Genomic DNA, 17858 nt, shown 5'->3' with positions numbered 1-17858 from the left:
ACTTCTCACTGATAGGGTAAATACTCACCGGCCATTAAATGCTATCCATCTTCCACAGGATCCCCATCAGCACTTTGGGAATTTTGATGTTTACCTTGAGCCTGCCCCTGGAAACGAACATATCTATCAAATTGAGAGTTTCATCCCTTCATTCATGTTGCAAAGTATTCGCCCGATACTTGTCAATCTTATGCTCTTTCTTAGGGAAGATAGATTAATAGATGCGCCTTCACCACAGCACCTTGTTATATACAGTTGATATGTATTAGCTCCCATGAACTAGAGTGTTACCGTGAGATTTGATTTCCTTGATAAGTATCACCGCCACTAGTGTTGCTCCTCGCCTCACTCAGAGACGAGTATATGTATGCACACTGCACCGCTGAGCGTGGATTAAGTGTGTATTTCAGTTCTGACGTGTATATACGTATGTATACATTGACAAATCGCATCATATCTACTACATCCCACTACTCAGCCGCTTCCTTGTCAATTGCGTCCGCCAGCTCCCCCAAACTAGCAAACTTCCATCCAAAAGCCACCTTTCCCGTCGCAACATACTCTGCAACCTCCCCACCCATCGCGCTGGCACCACCCTCACCCCTAGCAATCCAAACACTATTCAACCCGACTTTCTTCGCCGGCTCATGATCGTGATACAAGCTCTGCGCGACATGCAAAATATCATCCTTCTCCACCCCTAGATCCCGCTTGGCACGAGATATCAAATACTCAAAATTGCGCAGATCGGGTTTATACGACCCGATATCCTGCGCCGTGTAGACCGCGTCGAAGAAAGGTTCATGTGAGCCCGCGAGGTCACGATGGACTCCGGCTAAGGGGCCGCGGAGGGTTTTGTCAAACGAGGCACGGTCGACGTTCGAGATTGGGACTAGCTTAAAGCGGGTTTTCAGCCGGCGCATTGCGTCGACGGTGTCGTGGAAAGCAGGCCAGGTGGAGATGGAGGCGGCGAAGATGGATGATTCTTCATCCAGGAGTTGGGTTGCTGTTCGATCGTTACATGCCTGGGGTTGGGTGTGTGTCTCGATTGCCAGGCGTTCATAGGCGGTTTTGAGGACCTGGTTGTATGGCAGCTGCGGTTGCTCGGTTTGGATGGCGCGCTCGTGGTTAGCAAAGGCGCCGTTGAGAGCATGGAGGTCGGATTTCAATCGGTGTTCTAGGGGTAGCCGGGATGTTAGTGGTTCCAAAGCCTTGTGAATTCCGGATTCCCAGTCTATCAGAGTGCCGTAAATGTCAAAGGAGAGGAGGCGGAATGAGGTGAGGGGTCGATTTGGGGCCATGTTGACTGCGTAGCCCGAGAGAGCCGGCGAAGCAGATACTGGTATACGAGCTGGTGGCAGTAAAATATCGGCATCCAGATAGAAGCGCTTCTGGTCTAATACTTATATAGTAGAGTGGGAAAGCTCCAGCCTGCTTCATCATGCCATAAGGCGCCCCGCTACGCACGCGGGGTCGCTCAGCTTTGCTGATCGGGTCTCTTTTGGGCTCCCCGAAAAGTCAATGAAAATACAAGACTGGTATTGAGTTGGATGCAATGTAGCCATTTAAAGCACCCTAGATCTATTGTTGAATCCTCGTATATGCACGTCTAGATTTTACCCGCTTCCCCATTTTTCCCTTTTTGCATGTAAACCAACATCGTGAATCGTCACAGTTCAACATTGGCATTGATAATCGTCCTCACAGTCTGCCATCCCTCGCCTGCAGGCACCACAATGATCCGGCGCTCCTTATGTTCCAGCCCAACAAACTCCGGCGGTAAGACTTCATCAAAGGAGTAGCCGTGTTGGCCCCGCAACGCAAGGTCGACAGCTTGCGCAAATTTCGCCGGATGCGCCGTGGACAGTGAAATGTGGAATGATTCGGGGAAACGGGAGATAGATCGCAGCGATGCCGCGACACCGACTGCGGAGTGAGGGTCGAGAATATAGCCGCCTGTTTGACCTCTGGTTCCATGGCTAGCTGGCCCGCCGGGAAAGCACGTCGAATAGGTATAGCGGATCGTTTCGATGGTCTCGTCGTCCGACACGCGCTCACTTTCTAAATCTTTTTGTGCCAGCGATAGGACCTTGGAGTCTACGCTGAAACCTCCCTTGGTCTTTAGTTCGTTGAGCCATGTGCGGACGGTTTCGCCAGCGGACGCGCGTCGTTTGGTAATGTCCCCTTCGCATTTTACTTCGAATGCAAGGTACCAGAGTAGCCGTTCGAAGTTGCTGGAGACAAGGATGTCCATGGCTGGGCTCAGAGTTTCTTTCACGCTCCCTTGTGCGTTGGCGATTTCATCTCCTGACCCGGCGCTGGCATCGCGGGCTTGAGCTTGTTTCGTATATGCCCCCGTCTTCCAGAAACGGTCAAGAATATCGTTTTCATTCGTTGCAATAACCAGTTTCTCTGCGGGAAGACCCATTTCCTTGGCGAACCAGCCTGCCTATCATGCTATAAGCGCCATTCAGGCTAGGGATAGATGTACACTTACGAGGATATCGCCAAAATTCCCTGATGGCACCACGAACCTCACTGGCTTGCCTTCGATGTAACTTGGCGAACGGATAAGCTGGAAGTAGGAATGGAAATAATATGTCATTTGCGCCAAGATACGAGCGAAATTTATGGAGTTCACGGCCGCTAGCTTATGAGCTCTATTGATTTCAGGATCGGCGAATAGGGCCTTCACGATATCCTGACAATCATCAAAGGACCCTATTTCAATGGTTAGTGTCATGAGAAGAAGTGTAGATGAGTTGCCTTGGAACACTAACCTTCCACACTGAGATTATGAACATTCGAATCTAGCACTGTCGTCATTTGTGCTTCTTGGATGGGAGAGACCTAGTTGTGGTCAGTGACCTGACCCCAAAAATATTCTACCATCTTTTAGAGGATACATACTCTGCCTTTAGGATGGAGGATAAAAACGGAGACATCTTTCTTGCCCCGTAAACCATAGATAGCTGCAGAACCGGTATCTAAAAGATATCCATGAGCGCAATTCGTATCTCATAGCCTAAATAGCATACCTCCACTTGTAGCACCTACGACAACAAGGTGATGCCTATCCTTCCCGGTTTTGCCCTGCAAAATGGCCGTGATGTTAGCCCGATTCCCCGCTCAGGGAAGTAGAGGTCTAACCTGATTCCGTCGGACAAGGAAGTATTCAAACAGATTACCAAGGAACTGCAATGCGACATCTTTGAACGCAAAGGTCGGCCCGCAAAACAGCTCCAACAGATATAGCTTCTTCTTCTCTTCCAAGGTTACTAGCGGGGTGATATCTGGCGCCCTGTTTCCACCTGTCAGTGATTTTCAAAAGCAATTGACCCCAAGAAAAAGCACATATAATCACCTAAACGTCCCGTAGCTCCGCGCAATGATATCTTTCAAGTCATTCGGCGGAATTTCCGACGGCGAGATATACAGCGAGAAGATTTCAAACGCAAGCTCCTGAAAACTGTAGCTGCGCCATTTAGATTGCCAATCCGAAGGTAAAGAAGGTATCGCTTCGGGAATGAAAAGCCCGCCGTCTGATGCAAGGCCTTTAAGTACGACCTCCTCGAAGGAGAGCTACCCACGCGTAGAGTTAGCAATTGTAGATAGGGGAAGCTCTGGGGAGAGGGGTATGGAGGCAAAGCCGTACATCGTAAGAACCTCCTCGCGTACTAAGATATCTTTGGGAATCGGTATGCGACATGATTGAGGGTATAGAATCAGTCTCGATTTGATTGCTGTTGAGGGCGTTACGAGACCGGCTGGTCAGCTCTTCTTTGCGTCGGAAAAGGTTGATTGATAGCTCCCGCAATCGGAGTCATCCCCAAAGGTTCTCTTTGATACCAGATCTTACCGTAATATAAGCATGCGCACCACCAAAAGTAGACCGGATAAAGGCCGCCTTACCATACAGTACTGTATAAATTACAATACCCCACCACGGATCAAGCGCTCAAAATCTCTTCTGGAATTGAATGATATTCCTTCACCAGGCTCTGCTCTCTCTATTCTCACAAATGGCTTCTAATAAACTCGAACAAGCGTTGCAGGCGCTTGATGATGCCCACTCAGATGACCCCAATATTGTGACAATTGACCAGAAACAAATTCCCTACGAGCTCCATTATGCCGACAAGATGACGAAATACCTTACCCTTCACCAACCCTCTGCTTCAGAACTTCTCCGGCTAGCAGTCCGTGCTCAGCATCTTCGTCGGTGGGAGATACCTCGGTCGTCATACCCCATGAATAAAATGGGGTATCTGTCATGGAGAGCCGCGCTGAAAAAGCGTCATGCCAGTTTGGCTGAGGAGATTTGTTTAGATTGCGGCTACTCAGCAGAGGAAGCGGCGAAAGTTGCGGCACTGGTTCGCAAGGAGAATATGAAGACGGATGAAGAGTGCCAGGTCTTAGAGGATGTCGCGTGCCTGGTGTTCTTGGATGATAAATTCGAGGAATTCGAGCGAGAGCATGATGAGGAGAAGGTGATAGGAATTTTGAGGAAGACTTGGGGCAAAATGTCTGAGAGAGGACATGAGTTAGCTCTCAATATCCCTCTCTCGAGTAAAAGCAAGGAGCTGATTGCAAGGGCTTTGTCATAGACGAACGTGTAGTCTCATTGAGCTTGCTTATGGCCGTTCATACATTACCCAAACACAAAGGGAAAAAAAGAGCTCAAATAGGGGACGATAAAGGAGATGGTGACGTGAATTTTATTTCAGAATCTAAGGCCGGTTACCCCTTTGACTCTACCCTTATCAGTACCGCGCACCAAGGCAAAAAGCGAAGTTGAAAATAGCATAAACGACCCGAGAGTCTGCTCAGAATACAAAAGCCGCAGGCCCCTCCGTTCTGCCCTTATCAATCCCACGCACCAAGGCAATTGCAGCCCCGAGCAGCCAACCCTCCCACAAAGATCATTTGCAATCCGCCTTTAAGGCCGGCCACGATGTTCTCTTTTCCACGCCAGCCACGCACGACGCAGGTCTTGATATATCCGAAGATCAATAAAGTGATTGCCATGACACCAACGCTCCAATAGAATGCCACGAAGACTTTCTTCACGCAAAAGTAAGGGATCAGAGGAATGAAACCGCCAACAAAATAGCAGACGGCAAGAGTTAGGGCTGAGATCCAGGGTTGGTTACAATTAGGCTCGACTTCTCGATGATGAAAGACCAAAAGGAATTCCATAAGCAGGTCTGGCGAATTGTGCAACCTGTCACTGATCGCAGTGACGATGCGCTCTGGAACCCCGAAACGAGCAAAAACCTGTCTAACGCGGTTGGCTGTTTCATCTGGCGCTGCGTTGATCAATTCTTCAGTTTCACGCCTAGTCGTTCTGTATGATTCCCTACTCCAACGTTAGCTACCCTTCCTAGCTATAAAAGCTCTGGTGGAAACTTACAATTCACTTTTAGCTCCCACAAAACCACCGAGACCCATTGAAATAGCGCCAGCTGCAAGCTCTGCTAGGCCACCGACGACCACGAATCGAGTCTCTCCGAGGGCTGACAGGCCGGCACTGAGCGCAAATGGAACAGTAAGGCCATCTGAAAGTCCCAAGATTGCATCTGAGACGATCTTGGGGTTCACTCGAACACGAGTAGGAGCGTTGGTGATCTCATTGCCCGTATGGTCCAAAGTGGCATGAGTTTGGGCTTCGACATCAAGAAGTCTACGATTAGGATCATCGTCTCCGATAGCACGATGAGGAAGCAATGGACCACGTTCTGCAAATTGACAGTCAGCTCAGGCTCTCAAAAAGACTGACTTGGTTCCTTGATCGAAACTCACCGAGTCTTTGGCGGAGACGCTCCTGGAGGGACGGATTGGCTGGGCCATACATCAGTCTCTTCAGAACCAAGAACAGGGCCATTTTAGCTGTTGCTCCGTTAAAAGAAGGTGATGGTGAAGGACGGTGGGAGGAAGAGAAGAGAAAGAAAAGTGAGCAAGTGTTCTTGAAGGCTCTGTTCGTGTGCCCTGCCGAGACTGTACGTATCAGACAGAGCAGCAGCAGCACAATGTGTATTCTATACAAGCTTTTAGCTTGATGCCAGAGAATTGATTCACCTGTCCTGGCCTATACAGCAACAGATGTTGAACATGATATTCATAAAGAAAAACATCATGGCCATGATGTTGGAGAAGACCTTTTGCTCTAGACCCTGCACTGTTATTGATTAATGTCAAATGAGAAGTTAGATATTTTTAACCACTTCCACACTCAGATGGGTATCTCTGTCTCTCTGCAGCTGTGCATCTGTGATATCAGCCTGTGACATTAAAGTTCCGACGGAAGTGCTGTCCACGCACCCAATCAAAGCAATGCTGATTGTAAGCTCAATACGGGAGTTTTGATTGGATTAGGTGGATTAGTCAGCCTAAGTTCAACCCTCCACCATTTCGACCGACGCGCATGAGATATCTTTTGGCCCTGATATTTTGGTGACCTGTCTTCCTCTTTGAAGCGATTCGATTCTTATTCGGTTACTGACTACAGTTTACCTTTGCGAGCCGGACTTATTTCTTAAATGGATGAGAAAGGAACTTCCGAAGGCCAAGATCCCTCTGCCTTTTTAAGCGGGATCACTGGGGCTTCAGTAACCGTGAAATTGAATTCAGGCGTTGTCTATAAAGGTGCGCGTAATCATTTAGACCATCAATATGAGCTTATTTTGACATTTTTGGCTATAGGTGAACTACAGTCTATAGACGGGTATATGAATATTGCCCTGGAAAAGACGCAAGAATATATCGATGGGAAGCTAAGGAACTCCTATGGCGATGTATTTGTTCGGGGAAATAATGGTAAGATTGTGCCCTACAGTTCTTACAGTACTGGGAGACTAACATATTATATAGTACTCTACATATCGGCGGACTGAAGGTATTCTGACGAAGTATGCTTTTGGTTTTTTCGGATGTTTAGGGCCAGAAGACACATGATCTTGAAGTTCTTGTACGTGTCGACCCTGTTGTATTTGTCTTGCAGTCGATGCTGATGACTACAGTGGGCTTTGCAGTGACCGGATTCCGTTATGAGTTGAGGGCTTGACATTAACCCTCATAGTGTAGGCGGTTCGAATGTCCCGCCTTTGTTCTGAAAGGCCACCACCCATCTAACTATCGTGGGGGCTCATCATTGAGAAGGCATTGGATTTGATGCTTGGCACAACTCTAATATGTTTGGACGGTGCATTCGAGGAGGTTGTGACATTTCAATCAATACATGATAATCATGGGACGTTTTACTCCATAATATTTCAGTAGCCTTTCCAACAAAGAAATCCAATATAACTTAGCTCAGAAGCACACTTGACAGAGCTCTAGTCAGGTTTATGTCCCAATCTTTCACGGGAGAGGAACGGTTATAGACACATCAGGCGGTCCCACAACTTCCAAAGCGCAAAACAACAGGCGTAGCTATAACCAGGACTTGTATGTACAGCCACTTTATACAACGATCGCGGCGCGAGATACTTTGCGCTCGTTTACGCTCCACCCTCTCTTTTAGCGTATTCGTCCTCCATCCTCTCTTGGTACAAACGATCGGCTTCCTCCCTGCTCAGTTGCCCCTCTGTCCCTGTACCGTGCTCAGACATGCCAGTTGCGGATGAAGCGATAGACTGCGACGACGATTGGGACTCTGATGATGAGGAGCTGCGCGACGATGGTTGCTGATTACCGCTCGATGAGTCGGCGGGGCCAGGTGCTGGAGTGAGTTGGATTGGCATCATGGATAAGAGGATAGAGGAAGGATTCTTTGTAGGTCTCAGGAGGTAGGAAAAGAGATGGCGATTAATAATTAATGTTGGATGAAATATTAATCCTAGAGAGAACGCCGACTTCTTATACTTGGGAGTTTGCTTGGACTGGAGTGGCGAGCTGGGAGCGACGTCATTAAACACGTTGAGAAAATGGAGTTCAGCGTCATCAGCAGCTCTTCCAATCCATTCCCTGCGCATCCTTACTAGCTAGGTACACGTCCGCTCCATGCCACTTGAAGCCAGTCCAATAATTATCTACTACTTTTTCTTCTCCAAGATCCCACATGAAGCGAGACCATTGATGAAAAAAAGACCAAACCTCACTCTCGCTATGGAGCAAGTAAAGAGTCAAAAATTGCGCCTCTCAAAGACCCGAAGGCCGATGAACAAGACGAGTCCGCCGCGCTGTGCAATGCAGGGACCATCTCATGGGAGCCCGCCTTCATGATCGCGGTTCCCGAGACAAGGTAAGTATGAAGAAGAGAAAAGAAGAAAAAGAGCAAAAGAGTTGAGGGGGCGAAGGGATATTTATACCCTGGCGGCGGATTTGGGTTTCACGCTAAGGCTAAGCGAGCGCAGCTGGCATGATGTGATTGGATGACAGCTTATGTCATGTAATATATGACTAAGGCTTGGCAAGATAATCTTGGCAATATCAATTGATTTGATATCAAGCCTTCAAGACTCGCGAAGATGCTGGGATGCGTTCATGAGTACATTCTCATCACAATTATAATAATAGTCCTAATTATGTACAGCCTTGAAGAATAATGGCCATCGCAAAATCCCAATTTCTGGAGATGACCCCCCACAAATGATAGCGTGCTATTCGTAGACGTGAACCGCGTTGCATCACCACTCTTCGTAACCAGCACTTTTCAACAACACCACTAGCTATGATCAGCACCCTCTACATGCTCATCATCCTCTTTTGAACCCTTCTTTTTCTTTGCCCTCTTTCCCTTGGCTCGTCCCTCACCAGTAGTGAGCGGCGCCTCTTGAATCCAGCGGATGATCCCTTCCGCTCTTTCCGTACATATCGGATACTCCTTTCCATCTTCCTGCGCCCAACGCTTGATCAGCGGACTGCCACCTTGTCCGCCCGTCTTCCGCTGCTGCACTTGCTGCTCCATGCGCTTCTCGCGCGCTTGAACAGCAGCTCGGAAGCTTGCTTCGTCAAATACCCGATCGTCTCCCAGTGCCTCCAGGATCGCTTCATGTTTTCGGCTCTCCCGCTTCTCTTCTTCCGAAATATCGAGCTTTTCAATCCCTTGGGTTTGGGACAGTGGTGCTGGCGTGCAGAGCGATTCCCACGATTGTTTCAGGTCGATCCAATCGTGGACGTGGCTGATTACTTCGATCCAATCGGCGCGCGAGGGGGAACGCGGAGCTAGGAAGATCGGGTACCCGTCGCACACTCGGGCAATTCGAGCAGTCATATATGCGTGGCGAAGGAGTTCCTTTGACGACGTCTGGACGAGGGCATGACAAAGAAGAAGAGAATGAAGAGCGTCGGTTAGAAGAGGATGATAAGTGACAGCTTCGTGAGAGGAACGATCATCGCTGGTCGCATTACCGCCGGTTTGAGATGCTGGAACCAGTTCCTGGGATTCGGCGGGAAAGGGAGGTAGATCGGCGGGAGGCTGGGCAGTAAAAAGATCCGAGACCTTGTAGACTATGGTCGAAGGCAGAGACGACTGGCTGTCTTTCCCAGAGCCGCCATCATCGTCGTTCCCGGATTCCAGCAAACGCCCTGAATGATTCCGTGGACGTCGCGGCTTGCCGAAATTACCAGACGCTGTATAGTTGACTTTTCGTAGAAACGCTTCGGCAACCTCACAAGAAAGCCCCGGCGTGTAATCAAAGTGTGATAAAAAGCTCATATAGTCACGAAGGGCCCGCCGAGCATTTGTCTTCACGATTTTTCGGGCTTCTAGCCACCGGCGATATGCCTCTTTCCCAGCAGGAGACAATGAAGGTGCACTCCCGCCTTCGCTCTCGGGCTCCTGTGGAGAAAGACTTTCCTTTTCAGACAGTTTCAGATACTCTAGGGCAGACGCGATATGCTGGCAGGCAACGCTCAAGTAGACACCGGCCCGATGGAACAGTAATTGTGTCTCTAGCCCGGTCGGCTGGTTCTTCTCATCGACTCTCAATTCCTCCCGAATGTCCATGACCTGCGGCTCGTTTACCTTTCCAGCATTTGGCGACTCAGTTCCACTTCTTCCTTCCATATGCGCGGTTCTGTACAGTCGATGGACGCTCAATCCCTCTGTCAGATCCCTCGCGGCACCCATATAATCCTCCTTAAACACCCTCGTCACCGCTCTCGTCCTAAACGTCGACCCTTCCCGAGGCCGCGAGGCAATTATCTCATCCAACGGCTCCAGGCTCGTACACTGCGCCAAAGACCGCGACGGAATCTTCTCATGGAAAAAATGCACATACTTTGCGTCGCAATCGAACTCGTTCCGCTGCAGCACCAGCTTGGCTACATCCTCCAATGCAGACGCAGACTGCATCGTCGCCACACTCGCCGCAATCTCATCCAGCCGATATGCCTTGGACAGCTTCTGCGTCGCATGTTCTCGCATCCGATGCCTCCGCTCCCGACTTAATTTTGCATGTCCGCCTCCTCCGCCTATCCCAAGTCCCAGCACGGCGCTGCTTCCACCACTCAAGATCCCATTGGCAGCGTTGAGAGAATTCCCAAGCGCCGAAGACGTGGTCCCGTTCGCGGCGCGGACGGCAAGATCGGTAGCTTCGTCGATCGAGCGGCGAATCTTGACGATGTCGAAGAACACGGCGGGATCGATCGGGTGGGGACGGGGAGAGGCATAGTTGCTGTAGGACAGCGTCTCGAGTATATCCGGAGGCAATTGAAGCCAAGGACCGTGGAAAGAGGAAATGTATCGCCAGTGCCTTTTTGGTTGTTTTAATAAAAAGCATTAGCAAAATGGGACGAAGAACCGCCCACCGTCCCCCCAGAACTGGGCGAAGGAAGAATGTAGATATTGTAATTACCCGAGACCCTTTCAAAACTTACTTATTCCGGCATAGATAAGGGCAGACGTCGATGGCTGTGCTGCCGGCTTGCTCTTCTCACCACTTTTCTTCGCTGCGGATCCTTGCACCGTCGAATGCGGCGACTGAGGATCTGGAGATGCAGGAACGCTTGCTGCCACCGAGCTCTCCGCCTTGGTGTCCTCGCTCGTCAAGCTGAGCTGGGACTTCTTCTTCCTCGGCATCCTGCTACAACGTCAGACGAAGTCCGCCGGCCAGTGGTTCTGAATTCTTTTTGGAGAGGTCTGGGGCCCTTTTTTTCCGGTGCAGGGCTTGTTCCCTATGGCTTGTCTGCAGATGATGACGAAAATGAAGATCGGAAAGTTTTGCGCATCTGTGGCTCTGGCCGGGTGGCAGCTGAAATGTAAATTCAAAATCTTAAAGATCACGCAAATATACCCGCAAGAGGAATGAGAGCTCAGTGTAAAAATACTATTTGTGTGTGAATTAAAATTAAAATGTCTATGTGTCGTGGTGTTGAGCCCGGTGAAGAGCTGTAACATATCAACCGCTCCTACCGTCTGAAATCCCTGTACTGGAACGAGAGTCACAACCGACGACCAGGTGCACCAAAAAGCACTGCTGAGGATGAGAATATCAACAGTTGACTATTTAAGGGTATCCTCAGTCCTATCCTCGCCACTACAATCCAATGAAAATGCTGAGCAACACGCAGGGTCACCTTCAACCCGTTTACTCTGCGCTGAGAGCAAGACATGCATCAACTGCCAAACCGACTCTATGATATCTAGTTAGTAATGGCGAAAGCAATGCAGCCAAGAGGATTTAAAAAGAGGCAGTTACCTTCCCTCCTTCATCCTAACTACATCATCAATTACATCTTTGTCCAAGTTGGGAAACATGCCGGATAGGGTCCTTTTGACAATGTGTTAGCATAGATTGAAAAAGCATGAGGGGCGTCCCTGGCTTACTCTACAACATCAACATGTTCGGCACGCTGGATGCGGTGCGCCTCGGCTGCTTCAGCACTGGCCTGGCGTGCGGCGGCCTCCTGTGCTTCGAACTTATGTCCTTGTCCTTGTTGCTGCGGTGAACCGTTGTTCCAACTACGCTGGCGTGCAACGCCCGTCCGCACATTGTTCTCCTGATGCTGTTGGGATGCAGCCGAAGTCGGACCTGCACCTTGCTGCTGCGGAGTTAACACGCGGTGTTGTTGTTGAGATTCAGTGTCATCTGAGAAAATTCGGCCTATTGTAGTCAAGGGTTTCTGGATTGTTCGTAACAGCCCGGCCATTGAAGGGTTATCCTCTGAATTAGACGCGTAGGGCGATTCGGTCGATCTTGACCCCTGTTCTTCTGAATTTCGAGGAGTCATCTCGCGAGACCCTGGAGATTTCTCGTTTTCTGAATGAAGCAGATTTTCCGCAGCCTTGTTCTTTTCTGCGATGGCAGAGACTGCTTCTTCAACATTCCGGTCAAACTCTTCTTGACTGACCGTCAAGGTGGTCCGGTCAAGCGTTTCAATAAATTGTATGGCACCAGACTAGCAAAATATTAGACGCTTTTGAGTATAAAAATTAAGTAACCATACCAATGAAGATAAATAGTATCCGGCTTCTCCGCCAAGTTTCTCCTGATTGCGAAATCGAAGTATATACTGAAGATTTGACACCAGATGTTCGGGATTCGCTTTCAAAACGACATAAATGAGAAGTGGCATGAAAGAATCCGCAGATGTGTCACTATCCTTGGAATTCTTCAATAGGCCTTCGGGTAGTCAGTGACTTGATGTTTCACAAGGATATATGCATAAAATCTTACCAAATATGACCTTGCAACAATTCAAAATGCAAATGACCTTGTCTCTCGGGGCACGGTAGCCTTTTATCTTCAAAAGCTCTATAACATCGTTTAGAAACCGCCAAATGTTGGATCACGCGGGCTCACTTGCCTTGCTGTGCAAGATGGAGAAAACGATGGCCGTTTGGGCCAACCGGCGGAATGTCTAGATGCTCTTCTCGCACCCAACCATAGATACGGATCTTTTGGGCTAGAATCTCGTCCCGCTCAACATCCTCTTGGTGCTGGCCTCGCCGGCCAGGGCCCAGGAGCTTTTGTAAATCTTTTCGGCGCCCACGACTCCTATTTCGGGGGAGTACCGGGGGAGGAGGTATTGTTGGAGAGAAGGTTTGGGAGTATAGGCGGTTCATAACGAGCTTTTCCATGCCCTCTTTGGCGTTGTCAAATTCAACGTCGGAAACTTCTTTCCATACGTCGCACATGGCCATCTTGTTTGTGATAAAAGCTAAAAAATCACTTATTATTTTAACCTGTTCGTGAACCATCCATTGTCTTTTGCCGAATTCCGTTAAGAATGAACGAAGGAATTTGGCGACGGGGTCCGCTGTCCGGTGTCGGAGCTGCTCTAGAAAACGGTGAAAATCGAATGGCCGATCCGGCTCGGGCTCCGGGAGAGATGCGTTAGTACTTTCTGCTTGTTCATTAATGGGCGCCTTCTGCGATGTATTTGGTGGAGACTTTGGCGGCACAGCGGGAGGGGAGAGGGACCGTCGAGAATGGCCTGACAAAATGGAAGACCGTCGCGGTTGCCAGGGACTAGATTGGTGTTCTCCCGCACTATCGACGGATACAACTGGTTCAAGGCTAGATTTCCGGGGAGGAAACGGTGGGTGTGCGGCTAATTCAAGCCGGGGAGACATAATTTCCTCCTGCCGCAAACTTCTACTTTCATCGGCGAATTGTTCCATTATGCTCTGGATCTCAGACTGTGAGTCCTCGCTTTTCCTGCCTTCTCCTTCTCCTTCACTCTTCTCCTCACCGACATCACTTTGTTGGAGATTTCGAGGCACATCGGGAAGGTCTTTGTCGGCGTAAGTTGGGGTTCCGATAGGAGAGGGCGGAGCTTGGGGAGTTTTCGGTGTAGGGTCTATATAAGTGTCGTCTTTCTGAGGTGGCGGAGGAGGAGAAAGGGAATCGGCATTGGTATGAAGTTGAAGTGCAGGTACGCCATCTGCGGTGCGTTTAGAGAGCGACAAGCGCTCTACTGGCTGCGCAAGGGCTTCCGCATTCTGTTCGGGAGTTGTCTCAGGTGGGTTTCCAGGAGAGCCACCCTCGAGGCCCATTTTCAGAGAAGCCCCGGACGAAGCGTTGTTTCCTCGAGGCTGCTCGGATGTATCCATAACTCCATCGAATCGGCCTGTAGCGTTCTCACCATTTTCAGGAGAAACGGGACATTTGTGGCTGCTGCCGGCTGGAGGGGGAGTGACTGGTTTCTCGTCCGGCCTCTCAGTACCAGGAGATTCTATCCCTCGACTTGGGTTGTTGTCTGGCGTCGGTGAACTGGAAGTTGGAGCTTCTGTTGGGGGAGGCATAAGCTCAGGTCACTGATCTAGTTAGTTAACCAGCTGTTGACGTGGACGGAGAGGAGAAGAGAACGAAGAAGCAACGGAAAATTAGCAGCAAGGCGCAGTCATCCTGATAAACACGCACCACGCAGGAACCAAGCGAGTCTGTCAGCCCAAAACCACTCTGTCTGAGATGTGATGCTGTGTTGCGGAGGGGAGCAATGAACGCATTCAACCTGGGGGCTATTGGTTAACGTACTGGGTCACGGGCTCACTCTCGGGCCATTGTTAAACCGATAGCATTCCCAAGATGAAACTTCATTCTTGATATCCAACGTCAGTCCTTTGGTCACACTTCCACATGCTCGGTCTGCTGCCCCGGGCAGTTCGAAATGTGTGGCATCTTCTTTTCTTTGGGCAGCACGGGGTTTGTTCATCCTGAAGAAGATGCACAGCGCATTATCAGCAACAGAGGGCCTGACAGCTATCAGACAAAGCACACTTGCATACCACATCATAGCCATGCTTGCCGTGGGGAAACAGAGTGTGCAAGATATCTAACATTCATATCCTCTGTGCTTGCACTCAGGGGTGATCGCCTAGAAGCGCAGCCTGCTGAGGATGCTGCAAGCAAGTCTGTCCTCTGCTGGAATGGAGAAGCGTGGAAGATATCAGATGAGGTGGTCCAAGGAAATGATACCCATCGCGTTTTTCAATTATTCCTAGATGCTGTGAAGCCTTCTGGGGATCCTGCACAATCAATATCGGAGAAGATCCCGTTAGTCAACCTGGTGCACGCCATTAGCAGCATCGCAGGTCCCTTTTCTTTTGTCTTTTATGATGACTTTGGATCGAGAATTATTTACGGCAGAGATTTTTTAGGGAGACGGTCTCTCCTGACTGGGCGGGACAGTGAAGGGAACTTGAAGATCTCCAGTGTCTGTGATGGCACCTCGTCCAGTTGTTTCGAAGAAGTAACCACTGATGGAATTCATGTTATTGACCTTACTCGAGGTGACTGTCATTTTGAAATAGAAACGATTCCATGGATACATGGAACAACTTCTCTCCCAATTTCTCTCGTGCGTCTGTCCTTGGATATCAACGAGCTTCAAACTGACAATGTCACAGCAGGCACCTATCCCTCCGATGAACAAGGCGTTACCGGGCATTGCAGTCCCTTTGCCGCTCATTACCACTTCACCACCGGTGCGCGAGCTAGAAAGTTCTCTCCGTCGCTCACTCGAACTCCGCATCCAGTCAATACCCGACCCTCATACCGCTTCAACAGGCGCAAAGCTCGCAATCCTTTTTTCGGGGGGATTGGATTGCACAATTCTAGCGAGACTGGCGCATGATTTGCTACCAAGCGATGAGCCTATTGACCTTCTAAACGTTGCATTCGAGAATCCTCGAGTAGCTGCAAATTCCCCAAAGAACGACAGCCCTAATTCAATCTACGAGGACTGCCCAGACCGTAAGACAGGGCGATCCTCGTACGAAGAACTGTGTCGGGTTTGCCCTACCCGCTTATGGCGGCTTGTTTGCATCAATATTCCTTATACGGAGACAACACAACACCGAGAGACGATCCGACGCCTGATGCGCCCCCATAACACAGAAATGGATTTGTCGATCGCATGTGCGCTATATTTCGCGTCACGCGGTATTGGAGAAATGACAAACAGCAATAGCGAGGGAGGCGCAGTTCCCTTCACAACCACCGCCCGAGTCCTCCTTTCAGGCCTTGGCGCAGATGAAGTTTTCGCGGGATATCAGCGGCATGCTCTTGCGTTTGCGCGCCAAGGCTTCAAAGGCTTGGTTGATGAAATCGATCTTGACGTAGGCCGGCTGGGGAAAAGGAATTTGGGACGCGATGATCGCGTCATTTCGAATTGGGGCCGCGAAGCGAGATACCCTTATCTTGATGAGGAGTTTCTTACACGGGCCCTTCAGCGACCCGTCTGGGAGAAATGTGGCTTTGGCATACCATCCGGTCTCGCGGATGAGAATCCTCCGTTGGAGCCGGATATTGAGCCAGGGAAAAAGGCACTACGCTTGGTGGCATGGAATCTGGGGTTGAAAAAGGTGGCCCGAGAGAAGAAAAGAGCGATCCAATTCGGGTCTAGAACTGCAAAGATGGAAAGCGGTAGGAGTAAGGGGACTCAAATTCTTTCGTGAAAAGGGAAAGATTACATTCTCCCCGTTCGCTTTGTCCCATGAAAGCAAGCACAGCGATGATGACGCACAGATACTTCTGATACCTCATCTCCCTCTCTCTCCCCGTACCCTCTCTTTCTGCCTTGAGTTCTCGATGCCACCGTTGCTCAGGCCGTACCCTTCCTCCTATAGCACCCCATGCGCCAGTCGTGACGTAGAGCGGGAGCTTCAGAGAGAGTGTTGCGGCCGGGAAGCGGAGCGGAGGGATGGGCACGCGAGGAATGGGCGGGGAATGAAGGAACATTGTGTCAATGAAGGAAATATAAAGGCAAGTCTGAGCTGTGCTGGGGATGTGTATGAGGGGTGGTCATGGATGTATGTACATCCTCACCTACCTCGTTGGCCTCTTTTTTATTTTAGTCTCTTCAGTTTCCCTTGCAGAAAAAATTATAATTGCTTGTGACGTGTGTCCGCTTTGTTAGATTTTAGGGAGTCGAATATCTCCTTGGATGTATGCCGGTTTTGGTCCGTATTAGAATCCGACAAGCTCTACAATCCCGTAGGCCATAGGTGGATCTGTAGTGGCACAGTTGGTATACTAAAATTCGATCACGTTCAGCAGTGGAGGCAAATTCAAAAGCAACAATAATAAGATACCCAGGAAAAATGTGGGTAGCATGCCACGAATCCAACGGAATATAGGCTGATAGTCCACGTCCGGGAACATTAGGAGCCAGAGCAGTAAACTGGGAACAGGGCTCGTGAGCCTCGATACCAAAACAGAGCGGTACTGAGTGGAGTTTATTGAGAAACGATCACGATTAATTATTATTAAGACATCAGTGTCAAGACAGTCAAAAAGAGTACTAGCTACAAGTCCAATCTCGCGATTCAAAAAATGGCAGCAAAGCATACTCGCGACGCAACCACTGATAAACCAGCTGATGGTGCCAAATAGGGAGGTAAGACAGCATGACCTGTAGAGAGAGGAATATGTATGACAAGAAGGGTCAGATGAACCACATCCATACAGTAAGACAGAAAGAAAACGCAAGCGAACTTGAATAAATTGGTCAATATCAAAACAGGGTAACAATTGGGTATCGGGGGGTATTGGGTATCATTCGTGTCCACCTCGCAGTTTTAATTTTTGTAATTCCCAAACACAACGCACCGAAAGACAAAAGCGTAAACAAATGAAAGAGAATGGCCGCGCCCTTTCGAGTAAAGAATTGTCATGTGAAAGTGAGATAAGAGAGTTGGTGGGGATATTTGACTGTATTCCAGTTCATGGCATCATAATGGGTTTCTCTCGGGGGTTGTCGAGCATGGATGTTATTCAGGGGCTTCCAGATCGTGATGCATAAAAGCCGACTTATTCAGTTACGAACATGCCAGGACGAGACATGTAGCGCTGGTCCCACCACTTCTCGATCTCAATGACGCTCGTCCTGGCGTTGGTCCTTCATGCAGCAGCTTGGACGGGCTGTACACAGGTGCAGTGGTTAGTCTCGGCGGGTTTGTTCTCGGTGGG

The 17858-nt window shown here is 49.5% G+C and overlaps 7 protein-coding genes across 7 annotated transcripts; 3 read left to right on the top strand and 4 right to left on the bottom strand.

Annotated features, from left to right (window-relative positions):
* Positions 1 to 470: 470 nt before the first annotated feature.
* On the bottom strand, positions 471 to 3709 carry UREG_05841 (threonine synthase; the record flags this gene model as incomplete). Its single annotated transcript, XM_002585106.1, has 9 exons — positions 471 to 1177; positions 1404 to 1506; positions 1706 to 2449; positions 2498 to 2721; positions 2781 to 2850; positions 3058 to 3093; positions 3151 to 3301; positions 3365 to 3582; positions 3656 to 3709. 9 exons carry the CDS (start codon positions 3707 to 3709, stop codon positions 471 to 473), a joined length of 2307 nt encoding a protein of 768 aa, XP_002585152.1.
* A 313-nt stretch (positions 3710 to 4022) lies between these two features.
* On the top strand, positions 4023 to 4607 carry UREG_05840 (uncharacterized protein; the record flags this gene model as incomplete). The annotated part of the gene is made up of 1 exon (XM_002585105.1): positions 4023 to 4607. The coding sequence occupies one exon, from the start codon at positions 4023 to 4025 to the stop codon at positions 4605 to 4607; it is 585 nt and encodes a 194-aa protein (XP_002585151.1).
* Positions 4608 to 4866: 259 nt separating this feature from the next.
* UREG_05839 (uncharacterized protein) lies at positions 4867 to 5884 on the bottom strand (the record flags this gene model as incomplete). Its single annotated transcript, XM_002585104.1, has 3 exons — positions 4867 to 5359; positions 5414 to 5738; positions 5803 to 5884. 3 exons carry the CDS (start codon positions 5882 to 5884, stop codon positions 4867 to 4869), a joined length of 900 nt encoding a protein of 299 aa, XP_002585150.1.
* A 655-nt stretch (positions 5885 to 6539) lies between these two features.
* On the top strand, positions 6540 to 7689 carry UREG_05838 (uncharacterized protein; the record flags this gene model as incomplete). Its single annotated transcript, XM_002585103.1, has 3 exons — positions 6540 to 6645; positions 6721 to 6816; positions 7457 to 7689. 3 exons carry the CDS (start codon positions 6540 to 6542, stop codon positions 7687 to 7689), a joined length of 435 nt encoding a protein of 144 aa, XP_002585149.1.
* A 976-nt stretch (positions 7690 to 8665) lies between these two features.
* Positions 8666 to 11023, bottom strand: UREG_05837 (uncharacterized protein; the record flags this gene model as incomplete). Its single annotated transcript, XM_002585102.1, has 2 exons — positions 8666 to 10697; positions 10848 to 11023. The coding sequence occupies 2 exons, from the start codon at positions 11021 to 11023 to the stop codon at positions 8666 to 8668; spliced, it is 2208 nt and encodes a 735-aa protein (XP_002585148.1).
* Positions 11024 to 11531: 508 nt separating this feature from the next.
* Positions 11532 to 14688, bottom strand: UREG_05836 (uncharacterized protein; the record flags this gene model as incomplete). The annotated part of the gene is made up of 6 exons (XM_002585101.1): positions 11532 to 11577; positions 11643 to 11714; positions 11771 to 12342; positions 12391 to 12541; positions 12747 to 14194; positions 14440 to 14688. The coding sequence occupies 6 exons, from the start codon at positions 14686 to 14688 to the stop codon at positions 11532 to 11534; spliced, it is 2538 nt and encodes an 845-aa protein (XP_002585147.1).
* Positions 14689 to 15286: 598 nt separating this feature from the next.
* Positions 15287 to 16345, top strand: UREG_05835 (uncharacterized protein; the record flags this gene model as incomplete). The annotated part of the gene is made up of 1 exon (XM_002585100.1): positions 15287 to 16345. The coding sequence occupies one exon, from the start codon at positions 15287 to 15289 to the stop codon at positions 16343 to 16345; it is 1059 nt and encodes a 352-aa protein (XP_002585146.1).
* Between the last annotated feature and the right edge of the window lie 1513 nt (positions 16346 to 17858).

Source organism: Uncinocarpus reesii, genomic scaffold, assembly GCF_000003515.1.
Source record: "Uncinocarpus reesii 1704 scaffold_3 genomic scaffold, whole genome shotgun sequence".
Classification (NCBI taxonomy): domain Eukaryota; kingdom Fungi; phylum Ascomycota; class Eurotiomycetes; order Onygenales; family Onygenaceae; genus Uncinocarpus; species Uncinocarpus reesii.
This window is presented reverse-complemented; position numbering and strand designations above follow the sequence as displayed.